At 40.0% G+C, this 19,686-nt stretch overlaps 1 protein-coding gene across 2 annotated transcripts in view; it reads right to left on the minus strand.

Moving 5' to 3' along the window:
- Window positions 1-4,968: 4,968 nt before the first annotated feature.
- LOC118369802 (probable E3 ubiquitin-protein ligase HECTD2) overlaps window positions 4,969-19,686 on the minus strand; it is a 40,012-nt gene continuing 25,294 nt past the window's right edge. The window contains exons 17-21 of one of the 2 annotated variants that reach the window (XM_035754509.2): window positions 18,513-18,600; window positions 16,005-16,111; window positions 8,099-8,214; window positions 7,585-7,728; window positions 4,969-7,304 (exon numbers count right to left, since the gene is read on the minus strand). In XM_035754509.2, the coding sequence (XP_035610402.1) occupies window positions 7,184-7,304; window positions 7,585-7,728; window positions 8,099-8,214; window positions 16,005-16,111; window positions 18,513-18,600 (576 nt within the window). In that variant the 3' untranslated portion in view covers window positions 4,969-7,183. Of the gene's footprint in view, window positions 7,305-7,584; window positions 7,729-7,839; window positions 8,020-8,098; window positions 8,215-16,004; window positions 16,112-18,512; window positions 18,601-19,686 lie in introns of those variants that run through there. The other variant, XR_004822678.2, reaches the window with a different exon arrangement.

Here is a 19,686-nt window from a genome sequence, read left to right on the forward strand (position 1 = left end):
TATCACTCCAGTGTCTATTTGCTAAATTTAAATTATTTTGCCACTTCCAGAAGGATAACCATCTCTGCAGCACTTCACCAATCAGGCCTTTATGGTAGAGTTTCCAGATGGAAGCCACTCCTCAGTAAAAGGGACATGGCAGCTCGAATGGAGTTTGCCAAAAGGCACATAAAGGACTCTCAGACCATGAGAGTGAAACCAAGCTCTGATGAAACCAAGATTGAACTCTTTGGCCTGAATGGCAAGCTTCACATCTGGAGGAAACCAGGCACCATCCCTACAGTGAAGCATGGTGGTAGCAGCATCATGCTGTGGGGATGTTTTTCAGCGGCAGGGACTGGGAGACAAGTCAGGATCGAGGGAAAGATGAACGTAGCAAAGTATAGAGAGTTCCTTGATGAAAACCTGATCCAGTGCGCTCAGGACCTCAGACTGGGGCGAAGGTTCACTAACTTCATCTAACAGGACAACGACCCTAAGCACACAGCCAAGACAACGCAGGAGTGGCGTCAGCACAATTTTCTGAATGTCCTTGAGTGGCCCAGCCAGAGCCCGGACTTGAACCCGATCTGACATCTCTGGAGAGACCTGAAAATAGCTGAGCAGTGACGCTCCCCTTTCCAACCTGACAGGGCTTGTTAGGATCTGCAGAGAAGAATGGGAAAAACTCCCAAATACAGGTGTGCCATACTTGTAGAGTCATACCTAAGACGACTCAACTGTAAGGTGCTTAAACAAAGTACCGAGTAAAGGGTCTGAATACCTGTGTAGATGTGATATTACAGTTTTTTATTTTGAATACATTTGCAACAAAACAAATGTAAACCTGTTTTTGCTTTGTCATTATGGTGTGTAGATTGATGAGGTGAATAAACAATTTAATCAATTTTGGAATAAGGCTGTAAAGTAACAAAATGTAAAAACATCAAGGGGTCAGAATACTTTCTGAATGCACTGTAAATGACTTCGCTGATGGCTTTCAGAGTTCAATACAGGACTGCTATCTAATTTACCTAGCTATTCCAGCTAGTGTAATAGTGTTGCTTCTGTCCCTCTCCTTTACCCAACCTGGGGTCAAACCAGGGACCCTCTGAACACATCAACAACTGCCTTGATAGCCGCAAACCATTGGCAGCATTGGGGTAAATCTCTGGTAGGTAAAAAGGTGAAAGATAACCCATATTCTTGCAAAGAATATGGGACCAAATACTCAACTTTTGATTACAAGTGAATTTGTCCAAATAGTTATGACTTCTTTACATGGGGCGACTAGACACATAATGTGCCCTCATAACAAAAAAGTAAAAACCCTCAATTGAAAGATGACATTCTGTAGCGTCGCATCATGAATAATTTGGGGCTTGATTTAATCCGTATCGTTAAAGATCCGCACTGTAGCGCGGTTAAAATGTAAAGGTCATTTCCTATTTAGCCGACATATGCAACGTTTACCGTGAACGCAGGAATATTGACTTTACATTTCTATTGCCTGTTGCGCCAAAATGCTGAAGTACTGAAGTATTGAGACACATTTTTAATTGTAGCTTCACTGTCCAAATAAATATGAAGGGGAGAGTAGAATAATACATGAATAGAAATACAGTATATGCCCCAGTGTGAAGGCCAAACCTAATCTCAGTACGGTGAGATTACAAAACAAGTGTGATCAACTGTGGTGCAATTACATTATTGAGAGAGCAGACTATTCGTTTTTACTTCAATGGTATGCCTATATATGAGGAACATCATGGGTGCATATTGTGTTACACCGAGCTCCTCTAAACGTCAATTTGGTTTGGCAGGAGATAGACGATGACAAGGCCATACAATGGCTGGATGATGTTTGTTTAGGGGAGGCAGGTAGCCTAGTGGTTAAGCATGTTGGGCTAGTAACTGAAAGGTTGCTGGTTCAAATCCTTGAGCAGATTACGTGGAAAAATAGGTCTGTACCCTTGAGCAAGGCCCTTAACCCCAATTGCTCCTGTAAGAGTATCTGGTCCCATATGATAAAAAAAAAAAATGTATGATGATGTTGTGGTGTTCTCAAACTAGTTGACTGAAGTGGGCCATTTGGGGTTGTGCAACAGTCAAGTGGACCTTTGATAAAACAAGTAGGATGATAATGTGAGAGGGCAGGACATTCAATGATGATGGACATATGGTGCTTGAGATGCTCAAACAGACCAGGGTGTTGTAGCTAATTTCTATTTCACTGGTGAGCATATATGTGAAATCACATTTCTGTCTGGCAGGAGATGACATGACCAAAGGGGTTGCATGTTTGTTTGTGATGTTGTGATGTCCTCATGAACCCGAACAAGGGTCAGTTGGCTATTCTGGGGCAATGAAGAGCATGTTGAGCACAGCTTTGGGGATAGTCCCTTCTTGTTTTTATAGACACATACTTTTGTTTCAGAAGGGGATTTGGTATAATCTGAATCATACCATAGTCTGTATTATACCTAATCAAATGGAGTAATCAGGAGATTGTTTAAATGACAATTAACCTTTTAAAGGTCCTAGAATTATTTACAACCATGATCGACCAGTAATATAATTCCATAAAAAAAATAAAAAAAATTGCGTTCAAAGTGATTCATTCGTTTTTTTATACCTCTGCACCCTGCAAAGCTCAAGTGGAACCTAATAATGCATCTTGTAGACACTATTTACTTCCTCATCCATGTAAAACTCTCAGCAATGGTGGAGCATGTTAAATATTCCTTGTATAGGAGTTCTCCCTGCCTGTCAACTTCATATTTCTGAGGTAGAAAGTAGTGAGTGGGGACAGGAATTATGCTGCTTTTGGTGTGTGTTTGTGTGTGTGAGTTTGAGAAAGGGAGGAGTCAGGTTGGGTAGACTTGGTGCATACAAGGCAGGAAGAACAGTGTTATGCTACAGCACACGTATTGCTCTACAGACATGGATTGTGGGTAGTTGCAAAGCTACTGGTAATTTACTGGAATCTTCAGTCATTTCAGTAATTCAGATAATCTATGCCATTTATTGTAATTTTGGTCATTTCTATTTGAATAATATACATATACTATTCATTTTTAAAAATCTGTGTCCATCTTGTCCATGCGTTTCTAGTAGATAAACTATATGGTTCAAGAGAAAACAGCCTAATCAATGAAAAAAGCATCTAAATCAACAATGGCATTATTTTCAATGAACTCCGCAACTCTTTCAACTGTTGACTTTTTCACAACTGGAAAAAGTCACTTTGACACAAAAATATTGACAAAAAATACATACTGACAGTCAAATAAGTGTTTAAAAATTATAAAGGATATTTCATGCTGAAACCCTCATATTAAACACCAATGGTATTCACTTAGTTCATGGTTTATATTTAGGATAATGTTTCACAGCTTTGTCATTCAATTTTTTGTTTAAAATCATTTGATTGATTTCATTATTTTTGCGTGGCAAATCCACACAGAGGGCTGGAGATAATCACAGACACCTGTGATAATCTGAAGTTCCCAAAAGGGTCTTGTGATAGATTACATACAATTCTTGAAAGATACCAAATTTCTGGTCGTTTACTGGTAAACTTAGAAAGTTTCCAGTAATATACCCTCCCTTTGCAAATCAAATTGTGGATACTGATTTGATGTCATATACTACAATCACCACCAAGGTGTTCTAAAACATGGCCATGGCACGGAGGAAATCATATTCCTGGGACTTAAGTCTATGCTTTATCACAACAACTTGTGGTAAGACTGCGTCATGTGAGAACAACCCAGAGCAGTCACAACTGAAGTTGGATATAATGTTAATATTGTCATAATGTCATATTAATAAGTACTTTTTTAATAAGTATTTTTTTTAGTTGTTGTTCTATGATTATTGTGCATAGTATGTGGTTATTTCAAAAGTTGTACTAAATGTTGCTTAAACAATGCACCCTAACGTGTAAATGATTCATCACACCTCTGTCTGGCTCATTTCCCTAGGTCACCCTGTAAGTACAGATGGTTCCTATTCTGGTACACTTGATTTAAGCTGCTGGGACAAAGTGTTCTGCAGTGGATCGTGAACTTTGTGTTGACAATGCTACTCCTTCTCATCACTCTCTACCTTTCTATCACTCTCTCTTTCTATATATGACACTGGTTTACAAGCCACTCATCAACATGCTTTAAAGATCCAATGCAGCCATTTTTATCTGAATATCAAATCATTTCTGGGTAACAATTATGTACCTTACTGTGATGGTTTTCAATTGAAATGGTTGAAAATAAACAAAAATAGCTTCTTAGCCAAGAGCAATTTCTCAAGCAAGAATTTTGCTAGGACTGTCTGTGAGTGGTCTGAGTGAGAGGTTTGAAACTCTTTCTTATTGTTCTATGTACTAATTTACTGCCTGGCCATGTCAAAACTCCATCCCACCAAAACAGTCTGACATTTAAGATAGCGGTTTCAAAAGACTCCTACACTAAAAGGGCCTCATTTTCACAATTTTGCAGTATTACTCCAACCTCATACTATGGAAATATATATAAAACACAGGAAAATCAAATTTGACTGCACTGGGCCTTTAATGATGTTTCTGTGGCCTATGACCCTGGCTGTGTATCAGTCAGCTGTCAGAATGCGGGAGCTGACTTATTAGCCATTTCTGAAAATTACAGCATATTCCTCTACCCCTCTCTTAAGGTGTCAAGTCCTCTGTGCTCCTCCTCTTCAGGCAGGCCGGTTTGACCTGTTCAATTACGACTTGTGGTAATTCAAACTCAGATATGGTTGTGTGAGGCTGAAATATAGATATGGGGTATTAAGTTGGATGGAGCCACATTTGCCACATCAAACCAATTACAATATCTGTTTTGCAAAGCAACGCCTGATAACAGCTCAGAGATTCTGCCAAATGGAATCAACCTTCGACATTTAACCTGGCCCTGCACACATTGTCAGATCGTTCAGATTCACAACAAAAAAGATTTACCATCAGACAACTTCATTTCTGAGTTTAAAAACCTCAAAGATAAGTTTATTACTTGGGACTAGACAGTAATTTTTACAAATAAATAGAAACACAACATAACATCATCAACAGTCAGTTACATTACACATCATAGACTTGCTCTAAAGATATACATTATAAACTGAGTGTACAAAACATTAAGAACACCTTCCAAATATTGAGTCATGCCCCCTTTTGCCCTCAGAACAGCCTCAATTTGTCGGGGCATGGACTCTACAAGGTGCCGAACGCGCTCCACAGGGATGCTGGCCCATGTTGACTCCAATGCTTCCTAGAGTTGTGCCAAGTTGGCTAGATGTCCTTTGGGTGATAGAAAGAGCAGGTGTTCTTAATGTTTTGTACATACCGTGTAGCTCTACAGTCAGAATAGAACATGCATTATTATTAATTCATGTGACAGACTATGACATTGACTTATGATTAGTTACTTTGTAAGACAAGAAAGTGATAGATTAAATTCTATAGGCAGATTAGTGTAGTAAAACATAAACAGAAATATGTTGGTAAGTTTTCAGTCTAATGAGCAGATGTTATCATTTTGAGCCAACGGGTTGAAGATAAAAGTCTATCAGTCTTAGAAAGGGAGGCTTTCATAGTCACAGGCTACTTCTATGATAAATGTATCAAACATCTATTATTAGCTTCCTGAAAGTTGTTGAAGGCAGGAAGGTGTGAAGATACTGAATTACCCAACCAATCTGGGTTTGACTTACTTTGTTTGTTTAAATGATAACGCTAATGAGTGTGCCTTTTACTTTTCAGATTTATGTTGATAATGCTTTGTTTAACCAAAGATCCTGCACAACGTTTCTGACCAAAGGATTCTCTTTACATTGGCAGTCTACCAGGCAGGCAGAAATAAGGCCACAAAGCTGCTTACCGTAATAGTTAGAGAGATAAACAAACGCACAACCAGACACAGTCATGGTTCCACTGCTACCATAGAAACAGGAGCTCACATTTCTTATTACTACCAAACAAGTGAAAGATTCTGCTGTGCCCATCAACAGGCAGCAAATACACATCCTGGACCTCACAAGACAATCTATATCTCATGACACAAGTAACATTCTTTAACCAGCAAAGCCTTAGTTTTGAATATTTATAACAGTGTAATACAAATCAAGCTAAGAAAATACAAATTTTGACCTCACAAAAATACACTATTTATACACAAAAGTATGTGGACTCCCCTTCAAATGAATGGCCACACAAGCTCACAGAACGGGACCGCTGAGTGCTGAAGTGCGTCTCTCCTCAGTTGCAACACTCACTACCGAGGTCCAAACTACCTCTGGAAGCAACGTCAGCACAAGAACTGTTCGTCAGGAGTTTCATGAAATGGGTTGCCATGGCCGAGAAGCCGAACACAAGCCTATGATCACCATCCGCAATGCCAAGCGTCAGCTGGAGTGGTGTAAAGCTCGCTGCCATTGGACTCTGAAGCAGTGGAAACACGTTCTCTGGGGTGATGAATCACACTCCACCATCTGGCAGTCCGACAGACAAATCTGGGTTTGGCTGATGCCAGGAGAACACTACCTGCTTCAATGCATAGTGCCAACTGTAAAGTTTGTTGGAGGATAAATAATGGTCTGGGGTTGTTTTTCATGGTTCGGGCTAGGCCCCTTAGTTTGAGTGAAGAGAAATCTTAATGCTACAGCATACAATGACATTCAATACGATTCTGTACTTCCAACTTTGTGGCAAAAGTTTGGGGAGGGCCCTTTCCTGTTTCAGCATGACAATGCCCCAGTGCACAAAGCAAGGTCCATACAGAAATGATTTGTCGAGATCGGTGTGGAAGAACTTGACTGGCCTGCACAGAGCCCTGACCTGAACCCCCATCAAACACCTTTGGGATGAATTGGAACGCTGACTGCGAACCAGGCCTAATCGCCCAACATCAGTGCCTGACCTCACTAATGCTCTTGTGGCTGAATGGAAGCAAGTCCAATGTTCCAACATCTAGTGGAAAGCCTTCCCAGTTATAGCAGCAAAGGCAGGACCAACTCCATATTAATGCCCATGATTTTGGAATGAGATGTTCAATGAGCAGGAGTCCACATACTTTTGGTCATGTAGTCTATATCAAATTCTATTTTTGAAGGAATTTAATTCTAAAGTACATTTGGAAAGGAATCACCTACTCTCATCTTACTGTGAATCTCATAGCTGCAGACTGAGTCACTCTAAGCCAAAGCCCTCTGCGTTTGAGATGGCGATGGTTAACTTCTGCTTCAGTTCCTTCCTGCTTTTATAAGGTGGGAGGCAGATCTGGTTGAAGCAGGTGTGAGATATGGGTAACCTGAAACAGACAAGGATAACCTGTCTAAACAATTACTGTAAGGGCCCTTCTGTTGCCATTGCACTAAACCTGGCTGCATTATAACAGATTACAATGACACCACACAATATCTGTCCACTTACACTCTACAATACTGTATGCTGCTCCTCAACATATAGCATTTGCAGTCAACCAGTTAATTAAGTCAACATATAATAGCTGGTCTATTTAGATATTGTTCTATATTGTTGGATATATGTGAGAGTAAGAGGCAATGGGTGATGAGATGACTGTACAGTACCAGTCAGTGGACACGTCGATCTTGGCGATCTTGAAGTTGAGGTCGGCCAACCCTCCCACAGGGACACGGTCACTTCCTGTGGCGAAGTGGAGCAGCTTTTTCTGCAACTCCAAGGGGAAATCCAGCACCACATCCCAAAAACAGCTAAACACACACACAAGAAAAAAACATAGCCAACGTGACTTTTCTGTAAGGAAAGGGGGGTGGGGGGTTCAGCTGGAGTAAACAGGCCTGGAAGGGAGCGGAGTAACTTACAGCTGTAAGGGGGCACTGGCTGGCTGCAGGCATCCAGAGAGGAGGTATGAAGAGTTCAGCTCTAGGTTCCTCCAACAGAGTGAAAGGCCCTATAGCACTGCATGGGTGTGTCATAATGGCTTGTTGCTGTAGGCTTTGTGATATTGGATATTTTCTACTCCACAGCAGGATCAGGGGTTGCTGGCCAGGTGAAAGATGAAAAAGGTATGCAGAGTTGTATAGATTGGGTGCACTGGGTGTTTGTGTGCATGACCCTTACCGTACTGTGAGGTCAGCTTTGCTGTAGCCCTCGTACTGAGCTGCTCTCTGTAGGGCGCTCATGTCCAGCTCTGGACTCCCACACACCAGCATCTCCACCTCCTCTGGCCTCAGCAGCTGCACAACCACAACATCATCACTAAGGAGTGCCCTATAGTGTAATCCACAGGAGGCTGGTGAAGGGAGGACGACTCATAATAATCTCTACAATGGAGTGAATGGAATCAAACAAATGGAAACCATATGTTTGACGTATTTGATACCATTCCACTAATTCTGCTCCAGCCATTCCCACTAGCCTGTCCTCCCCAATTTAGGTGCCACCAACCTCCTGTGATATAGAAATAACGTCTTACATTATGCCTACTGTAATTCAGTAACATCACATATTGTACTATGCATCCAGGGCTTAGTTTGAAACATAGCTTTAGAGATGAGGGATTTATATCACACAGCTGAGCGCAGAGCTTTGACTTGGTCCCTGACATGAGGGATTTGCTGACAATGCCAACAATACATACGATGAGATTTTTTTAAGTTCAGTGCTTTATCAGTATTGTGTTTGAGTCAATGCACATAAATTCATTGTGGCCTACAATGTGTGCTTCACAGTGATTAGCATATATTCTACATGACCATACATCTTGACCATACATCTTGGTGGTAATATTTGATCTTAGTTTAATATTTGAACTAGTTTAGGATTGGCTCAGACATACAGTAACTTGGCAGGGTGCAGACCATACCCACAGTGGGTGCATGTGTGTGTGTGTACACTTGTGGACAGACCAACATTGAACATAGTCAACCAGCCACAGATCCTGGAGTTGCACCAATATTAACAACGATCTTACTTATTAACTCAGTGTGTTAAAATACAGATGAAGGATCTTCATTTAATTTGCAATGTAAAACTTGCACTGTATTTTGAGGTTTAAAAAAAGCTTCTGAAGTGTGTAATTTCCCTTACGAAACATGTGTGAACCCCTACAAAAATGAATGACAATCCACATAATTATACACATTTCCTCTTGCTGAGCATTATTTTCCTGCTGCAGCAAACTGGCTCAAATTAAAGATCCTACATCTGTAACTCCAAACTATTCTGTAGGTCATCAAGTTATTCAGTGTCAGCAGGTTTTCAACCAATACTGAATGTCTATTCTAGGACGCTTTAGTGTCTCTGACAAACAGATATGTACCACCAACATTAGTCTTTTGTTTATTTAATTACCAGGCAGGTAACAAACACTAAATTACCTCTCTGTCAGGAGATAAATAAATTGACAAATCTATTGAGAGTTCACAATCTGAACAAAAATTGATTCCATTGATTCCATTGTATTTAGCTAAAGTATTTCAGGAATGCACTCATTCCAAGGGTTTTCTTTATTTTTACTATTTTCTACATTGTAGAATAATAGTGAATACATAAAAACTATGAAATAACACATTTGGAATAATGTAGTAACCCACAAAAATGGTTAAACAAATATATATTCTATAATTGAGATTCTTCAAAGAAGCCACTCTTTGCCTTGATGACAGCTTTGCACACTCTTGGTATTCTCTCAACCATCTTCATGAGGAATTATTTTCCGACAGTCTTGAAGGAGTTCCCACATATGCTGAGCATAATTTTTGATTGCTTTTCCTTCAATCTGCAGTCCAACTCATCCCAAAACCATCTCACTTGGGTTGAGGTCAGATGATTGTGGAGGAAAGGTCATCTGATGCAGAACTCTCACTCTCCTTGGCCAAATAGCCCTTACACAGCCTGGGTGTGTTTTGGGTCCTTGTCCTGTTGAAAAACAAATTATAGTCCCACTAAGCGCAAACCAGATGGGATGGTGTATCGCTGCAGCCATGCTGGTTAAGTGTGCCTTGATTTCTAAATAAATCACAGACAGTGTCACCAGCAAAGCACCATCACACCTTCTCCATGCTTCACGGTGGGAACCACATGTGGAGATCATCTGTTCACCTACTCTGCTTCTCACAAAAACACATTGGTTGGAACCAAAAATCTCACATTTGGACTCATCCCACCAAAGGAATGATTTCCACCGGTCTAATGTCCATTGCTCGTTTTTGTTGGCCCAAGCAAGTCTCGTCTTATTATTGGTGTTGGTGGTTTCTTTGCAGCAATTCAACCATGAAGGCCTGATTCACGCAGTCTCCTCTGAACAGTTGATGTTGAGATATCTGTTACTTGAACTCTGTGAAGCATTTATTTGGGCTGCAATCTTTTATTTTTATTTTACCTTTTACCTAGGCAAGTCAGTTAAGAACAAATTCTTATTTTCAATGACGGCCTAGGAACAGTGGGTTAACAACTGTTCAGGGGTAGAACGACAGATGTGTACCTTGTCAGCTCGGGGGTTTGAACTTGAAACCTTCCGGTTACTAGTCCAACGCTCTAACCACTAGGCTACCCTGCCGCCCCAATCTGAGGTACAGTTAACTCTAATGAATGTATCCTCTGCAGCAGAGGTAACTCTGGGTCTTCCTTTCCTGTGGCGGTCCTCATGAGAGCCAGTTTCATCATAGCACTTGATGGTTTTTGCCACTGCACTTGAAGAAACTTGAAATGTTCTGTATTGACTGACCTTCATGTCTTAAAGTAATGATGGACTGTCATTTCTCTTTGCTTATTTGAGCTGTTCTTGCCATAATATGGACCTGGTCTTTTACCAAATAGGGCTATCTTCTGTATACCACCCTACATTGTCACAACACAACTGATTACCTCAAACGCATTAAGGAGGAAATAAATTCCACAAGTTAACTTTTAACAAGGCACACCTGTTAATTGAAATGCATTCCAGCAAAGCTGTCAAAGGTGGCTTCTTTGAAGAATCTAAAATATTTTGATTTGTTTAACACTTATGTTATTTCATAGTTTTGATGTCCTCACTATTATTCTACAATGTAGAAAAACATTTAAACATAGAAAAACCCAGGAATGAGTAGGTGTGTCAACTTTTGACTGGTACTGTTGTAGAATTACAGTAATTTCAGATGGAATTCCATCTATTGCAGAATGTAGATAGCAGGCGGACGCCATTTTCACCCAGATGAATTCCATCATTGACGAATTACCTCCGTTTTTTCCAAAACAATCCAAATTGGCAACAAATGACGTGCCCATGTCTTTAGAAAGGCGCATTAGCCATAGATGAAAAGACCATATACGATAAACACGCTCCATACATTAAGGTTAGAGTAAAGAATAGATCAAACCCATGGTTTAAGTCTGACATTTCTGATGCTATTTGTAAAAGAGATGTAGCATGGGCTAAGGCTAGGTAAACTTATTATAGCTCTGACTGGCTGATTTTAAGGCAGCTAAGAAACCTGTGCATCAGACTTGTTCGAAGAACAAAATCGGATTACTATATGACTAGTTTAAAATGACTGTTATGGGAATCCAGCCAAATTCTGGAAAGTAGCTAAAACATTAAAAGAACAATATGCACTCTACACTCCCAAATCAGATAGGGTTGGATACTGGTCTCATTACTGATAAGAACGCAAATGCTAATGCCTTCAACAATCACTTCATTGCAGCAGGCAATCTTGTTGAGAAAATGCCAACCACAAATGAAGGAAGAAAAGATACATATGCATTATGCATGAGTGCGGATGCTGATGGTCAGGGTTTCTCACGAAGCCTCTTCACAGAGGAGAAAGTTATTGGTCCATTACTAGCCATAGACACTAAGAAAGCGATAGGGGCTGACAAATTTGACCCAGAATTGCTGGCTAGAGCTGCACCACTTATCTCTGGTGCTCTTACTCATATTTCTAACCTCATGTTGACCTCTGGGGTCATACCTAAGATTTGGAGAACTGCCTATGTGCTGCCTCTGCACAAAGGTGGGGATACTGGTGACCTTGATAATGATCAACCAATCTCTAAGCTGTCTTGTCTTGTAAAAATGTTAGTCATTGGTAAATGTACAGCTGCGCTCTTTCTTGTCTGACAACTGCATACTGAACAAATTTCAGTCCAGTTTAGACCGGGGCACAGTACCATCACAGCCACCACACTGGTTATAAATGATATTGTAAGAGCTTTGGATAAGAAGTTGAACTGTGTTGCTTTGTTTGTTGACCTGTCAAAGGCTTTCGACACAGTTGATCATTCTCTTCTGCTGAAGAGGCTGACCTCATTGGGGTTGGCCTCAGATACATGTTTATGGTTTCAGAATTATCTCAGTGATAGATCTCAGGCTATTATTGCAGATGAGGTCAAATCTGAGTTGGTCACTGTTCACAAAGGAGTCCCGCAAGGTTTGATTTTAGGTCCTTTATTATTCACTATATACATAAATGATATCTGTATCTCAGTGAAAAAAATGCTGCTTTAATTTCTATGCTGATGACACAGTACAATATGCCACAGCCCCATCACTCACTAAAGCATTTGACTTTCAATTGCTTCAAGATGCACTTGTAGATCTTAGGCTGGTGCTTAATTCAAGTAAAACTAAGTATATTGTATTTTCACAATCCAAAAGTATACAATTTGAATCTCTGAAAAATGCTAACCATGATGGCTGTCTTTTGGAACATGTTCCCACCTATAAATAACTTGGAATTTGGTTAGATGATAATCTCTCTTTTAAAACTCGTATAACTGAGCTGGTAAAGAAGCTGAAATTGAGAATAAGATGTTTTTGCAGAAATAAATCTTGTCTGTCATCGCAGCGTAGCCTAGTGGTTAGAGCGTTGGACTAGTAAACGGAAGGTTGTGAGTTCAAACCCCCGAGCTGACAAGGTACAAATCTGTCATTCTGCCCCTGAACAGGCAGTTCCCAGGCCATCATTGAAAATAAGAATGTGTTCTTAACTGACTTGCCTGGTTAAATAAAGGTAACATTTTTTATTTTTTTTTAAAAACAGAAAGGAAATTGTACAGGCCACTTATGTCAGTGCTTGATTATGGTGATGTTTTATATATGTATGGATCAGCATCAGTAGTGAAGAAATTGGATGCATTGCATCATGCAGCGGTGCGCTTTGTTACTAATGAAAACTTTTGCACACATCGGTTGGCTGGGACTCCCTGATTTTTAGAAGGGCCAGACACTAGTTGATACTTGTCTATAAAGCGGTCTTATAGAAATGTCTTAATTATCTTTAACTCAAAAATTCAGTGGTCAAACAGTATTTACAGTGCCTTGCGAAAGTATTCGGCCCCCTTGAACTTTGCGACCTTTTGCCACATTTCAGGCTTCAAACAAAGATATAAAACTATTTTTTTGTGGAGAATCAACAACAAGTGGGACACAATCATGAAGTGGAACGACATTTATTGGATATTTCAAACTTTTTTAACAAATCAAAAACTGAAAAATTGGGCGTGCAAAATTATTCTGCCCCTTTACTGTCAGTGCAGAAAACTCTCTCCAGAAGTTCAGTGAGGATCTCTGAATAATCCAATGTTGACCTAAATGACTAATGATGATAAATACAATCCACCTGTGTGTAATCAAGTCTCCGTATAAATGCACCTGCACTGTGATAGTCTCAGAGGTCCGTTAAAAGCGCAGAGAGCATCATGAAGAACAAGGAACACACCAGGCAGGTCCGAGATACTGTTGTGAAGAAGTTTAAAGCCGGATTGGATACAAAAAGATTTCCCAAGCTTTAAACATCCCAAGGAGCACTGTGCAAGCGATAATATTGAAATGGAAGGAGTATCAGACCACTGCAAATCTACCAAGACCTGGCCGTCCCTCTAAACTTTCAGCTCATACAAGGAGAAGACTGATCAGAGATGCAGCCAAGAGGCCCATGATCACTCTGGATGAACTGCAGAGATCTACAGCTGAGGTGGGAGACTCTGTCCATAGGACAACAATCAGTCGTATATTGCACAAATCTGGCCTTTATGGAAGAGTGGCAAGAAGAAAGCCATTTCTTAAAGATATCCATAAAAAGTGTCGTTTAAAGTTTGCCACAAGCCACCTGGGAGACACACCAAGCATGTGGAAGATGGTGCTCTGGTCAGATGAAACCAAAATTGAACTTTTTGGCAACAATGCAAAACGTTATGTTTGGCATAAAAGCAACACAGCTCATCACCCTGAACACACCATCCCCACTGTCAAACATGGTGGTGGCAGCATCATGGTTTGGGCCTGCTTTTCTTCAGCAGGGACAGGGAAGATGGTTAAAATTGATGGGAAGATGGATGGAGCCAAATACAGGACCATTCTGGAAGAAAACCTGATGGAGTCTGCAAAAGACCTGAGACTGGGACGGAGATTTGTCTTCCAACAAGACAATGATCCAAAACATAAAGCAAAATCTACAATGGAATGGTTCAAAAATAAACATATCCAGGTGTTAGAATGGCCAAGTCAAAGTCCAGACCTGAATCCAATCGAGAATCTGTGGAAAGAACTGAAAACTGCTGTTCACAAATGCTCTCCATCCAACCTCACTGACCTCGAGCTGTTGCAAGGAGGAATGGGAAAAAATGTCAGTCTCTCGATGTGCAAAACTGATAGAGACATACCCCAAGCGACTTACAGCTGTAATCGCAGCAAAAGGTGGCGCTACAAAGTATTGACTTAAGGGGGCTGAATCATTTTGCACGCCCAATTTTTCAGTTTTTGATTTGTTAAAAAAGTTTGAAATATCCAATAAATGTCGTTCCACTTCATGATTGTGTCCCACTTGTTGTTGATTCTTCACAAAAAAATACCAGTTTTATATCTTTATGTTTGAAGCCTGAAATGTGGCAAAAGGTCGCAAAGTTCAAGGGGGCCGAATACTTTCGCAAGGCACTGTATCAGACTCGGTCACGGGACATGCTAGTGCTAGAGATACCCCGGATTCACTGAGTTAGGCAAAACGGCATTTGAATATCATGCTTCACACTCATGGAATGAATTTCAGAGAGAACTCCAGTTAGATGTTTTGGTGCCTGAAAGACAGTTTAAATGCACATTACATTAACTTCTTATTATAAACTGTGATTGCTTTTTGTAATGTGTGTTTTTCTTATAGAAGTTAATTTATTTTAATTTTTTTCATCTCCATCTTGTAATTTTTATGTTTTAATTTTGTTTGGTTTTAAATTCTTATTAATTGTTGTGTTGTTTTTTAATTGTTGTATCACAGGGCACAACTGTAAAAGAGACCTGATCTCAGCTTGTTTCCCCTGTTAAAATAAAGGTTAATAAATCAATCAATCAATAAATATGAGGCTACCCTGCTGGGCAAGTCTGGGCCAGGGAGAACATAAGCTGTGCTGTGTCTCTGGCTGATCGGTATTCAATGGAAGTCAGCTGTGTTAGGTTTGTGCTGCTGTAACAAGATAAGTAAAAACATTCTTCCCAGGAGGCCCTAATCCCTAGTCTGTCTAAATAACTAAATCAACTCATCACCTCTATTCTTGACCCACTTAAAACGGTCCTGTTTCGCAATATAGGGTGGCTACAGTATCTGAGCAATGTCAGTCAGTGCAAAATATACCCTAGCAGAGGGGGTCAAAGAGGTGGCAGGTAGGTAGAAGTTGTGTATATTTACATTAACAGTCAAGAGAGACTCCTTCATACAATTGTGTATGTGTGAGACGCAAGCATGCACACCACAGGTGGCTAGTGGCACCTTACTTGGGGAGGACAGGCTCATAGTAATGGCTGGAGTGGAATATATGGAATATATTCCAGCCATTATTATGAGCCATTCTCCCCTCACCAGCCTCCAGTGAGGTACACATATTGATATTAGCTTATCTCCTCCTCTTACTACAAAACCGGTATTAGAACTTTCATCTCGAGGTTCTGACCACAGTGATGTGAATAACTTATTGTAACCCTCCAAGAACCTGGGAGCCGAGCCAACCTTAACCCCACCCCCACAGAAAGCCCAGAGAAGTCCCGACTCACCATCAGAGCGTCTGACGCACACACACTGTGGAAGCCACGATAGAAGGCTGCAAACTGCTTGTAAATTGACTTATTAAGCAGGAAACCAGCATACAGCTGAACATACTCTGCAGAGAAAGAAAATAATTGAATAAATCACTCAAGCACCCATAAATTGAGACACATACTCAAACAAGTTTCAGTTTTCAAGTCTTGTGCACGTGACATTGAAGCATAAGTACAGTGTGATGCATTTCTTCAAGCTCCAAAACCAACAATGCAGTAATCGATATCAACGTAGCACTAAACACAAGGTAGAACTAAAACACACAAGAAATAAAATAAGAAATAAGAACATGAGAAAGTAAGAAGCTACAGTTGAAGTCAGAAGTTTACATACACCTTAGCCAATTACATTTAAACTCAGTTTTCACAATTTCTGACATTTAATCCCAGTAAAAATGACCACAGTCTTTTAGGTCAGTTAAGATCACCACTAAATTTTAAGAATGTGAAATGTCAGAATAATAGTTGAGAGAATTATTTATTTCAGGTTTTATTTCTTTCATCACATTCCCAGTGGGTCAGATGTTTACATGCACTCAATTAGTATTTGGTAGCATTGCCTTTAAATTGTTTAACTTGGGTCAAACATTTCAGGTAGCCTTCCACAAGCTTCTCACAATAAGTCAGGTGAATTTTGGCACATTCCTCCTGACAGAGCTGGTGTAACTAAGTCAGGTTTGTAGGCATCCTTGCTCGCACACGCTTTTTCAGTTCTGCCCACACATTTTCTATGGGATTGAGGTCAGGGCTTTGTGATGGCAACTCCAATACCTTGACTTTTGGCAGAACTTTGGAAGTGTGCTTGGTAGGCATTTGTATGCATTTGCGACCAAGCTTTAACTTCATGACTGATGTCTTGAGATTTTGCTACAATATATCCACATAATTTTCCCTCTTCATGACATCATTCATGTCATTTTGTGAAGTGCACCAGTCCCTCCTGCAGCAAAGCACCCCCATAACATGATGCTGCCACCCCCGTGCTTCATGGTTGGGATGGTGTTCATTGGCTTGCAAGCCTCCCCCTCTTTCCTCCAAACACAACGATGGTCATTATGGCCAAACAGTTCTATTTTTGTTTCATCAGACCAGAGGACATTTCTCCAAAAAGTACGATCTTTGTCCCCATGTGCAGTTCCAAACAGTAATCTGGCTTTTTTTAATGGTGGTTTTGGAGCAGGGGCTTCTTCCTTGCTGAGTGGCCTTTCAGGTTATGTCGATATAGGACTCGTTTTACTGTGGATATAGATACTTTTGTACCTGTTTCCTCCACCATCTTCACAAGGTCCTTTGCTGTTGTTCTGGAATTGATTTACACTTTTCGCACCAAAGTACGTTCATCTCTAGGAGACAGAACGCGTCTCCTTCCTGAGCAGTATGACGGCTGCGTGGTCCCATGGTGTTTATACTTGCATACTATTGTTTGTACAGATGAACGTGGTACCTTCAGGCTTTTGGAAATTGCTTCCAAGGATGAACCAGACTTTTTTTCTGAGGTCTTGGCTGATTTCCGTTTAAAGGCACAGCCAACTTAGTGTATGCAAAATTCTGACCCACTGGAATTGTGATACTGTGAATTATAAGTGAAATAATCTGTCTGTAAACAATTGTTGAAAAATGAAATTGAAAAACAGACGTGCCAAAGTTAGAGTTTGTTAACAAGAAATTTGTGGAGTGGTTGAAAAATGAGTTTTAACCTAAGTGTATGTAAACCTCCGACTTCAACTGTATATACAGGGTCAGTTCCAATACCTTATTAACAATGTGCAGGGATACTGGAGTGATAGAGGTCGATATAGTGCATTCGGAAACTATTCAAAACCTTTGACTTATTCCACATTTTATTACGTTACAGCATCATTCTAAAATTGATTAACTCGTTCTTTCCCCCTCATCAATCAACTCACAATACCCCATGATGACAAAGCCACAAAAAAAGCAAATGTATAATATATATGTATATATTGTATTATCACACTCAAGTACTCAAAAAAATATATATATTTTATACATTTGCTTTTTTTTGTTGCTTTGCCATCATGGGTTATTGTGAGTTGATTGATGAGGGGGGGAAAACGAGTTAATCAATTTTAGAATGATGCTGTAACGTAACGAAATGTGGGAAAAATTCAAGGCGACTGAATACTTTCCGAATGCACTGTATGTAGATGGGTAAGTTGACTAGACATCAGGTAGAGGAGAATTGTGACATAACATGGGGAACAGACAAATACACAGAAAGGTGAATTAGCTTAAAGTGAACGGCACATCGCCGATTTTCTAACAGAAATGTGGTCCCGGAGGCCCGACATGTGATTTTATTGTGGTGTGGTCTAAATTGACGAACAGAACTAGTTGAATCAGCTGCGTTAGAGATGGGATGGAACAACACAAAGCACATCTGTGGTCCTGTACATGTATGTCTACCCTTCATATATTAATCTACAGTATAGGCCTACTCACCCTTTCTGTTCTGTTTGTTGACTGGAATCTTGTCACCTCCAGGTTTCAGGTTATAGGACCTGACCACCCCGAGCTCCTCTTGGAAAACCTAGATATAATGATACAGTCACTAACTTAAAATGATGAGTGGATTTCTTGGGAAAGGCCAAAGCTTATTAGTTTATGGTCAACATTCACTTACGGTAAACATGTGGGCTTAAAAATAGCCTCTGTAATCAGAAACCAGAGGTATAGATAATGTATTTGCTCTGGTGTTGAACTCAGCTGATGAATAAAGAATATAGAACATATGATACAGTGCCTTCAGAAAGTATTCATACCCCTTGACTTATTCCACATTTTGTTGTGTTACAGCCTGAATTCAAAATGGATTATATCAATTTTTCCCCTCACCCACCTATACAAAATACCCCATAATGACAAAATTAAAGATTTTTTGCAATTTTTGCAAATATATTGAAAACAAAATACAGAAATCTCATTCACATACTGTAAGTATTCACACCGCTTTGCTAGAACACTCCAAATTTAGCGCATGTGCATCCAATTTCCTTTGATCATCCTTGAGATGTCACTACAACTTGATTGGAGTCCACCTGTGGCCAATTCAATTGTTTGGACATGATTTAGAAAGAAACACCAGTCTATATAAGATCCCACAGTAGACAGTGCATGTCAGAGCATAAAACTATACCATGAAGTCCAAGGAACTGTCCGAGTTAGAATTGTTATAAGGCATACAGTACCAGTCAAAAGTTGACACACATACTCATTCAAGGGTTTTTCTTTATTTGTACTATTTTCTACATTGTAGAATAATAGTGAAGACATCAAAACTATGAAATAACACATATGGAATCATGTAGTAACAAAAAAAAGTGTTAAACAAATATTTGATATTCTTCAAAGTAACCATCATTTTCTTCAAAGTAGCCACCCTTTGCCTTGCTGGCAGCTTTGCACACTCTTGGCATTCTCTCAACCAACCTTCATGAGGTCGTCACCTGGAATGCATTTTAATTATAAGGTGTGCCTTGTTAAAAGTTAATTTGTAGACTGTTTCCTTCTTAATGCGTTTGAGCCAATCAGTTGTGACAAGTTAGGGGTGGTATACAGAAGCTAGCCCTATGTGGTAAAAGACCAAGTCCATATTATGGCAAGAACAGCTTAAATA

Source organism: Oncorhynchus keta, chromosome 36 (assembly GCF_023373465.1).
Source record: "Oncorhynchus keta strain PuntledgeMale-10-30-2019 chromosome 36, Oket_V2, whole genome shotgun sequence".
NCBI lineage: Eukaryota > Metazoa > Chordata > Actinopteri > Salmoniformes > Salmonidae > Oncorhynchus > Oncorhynchus keta.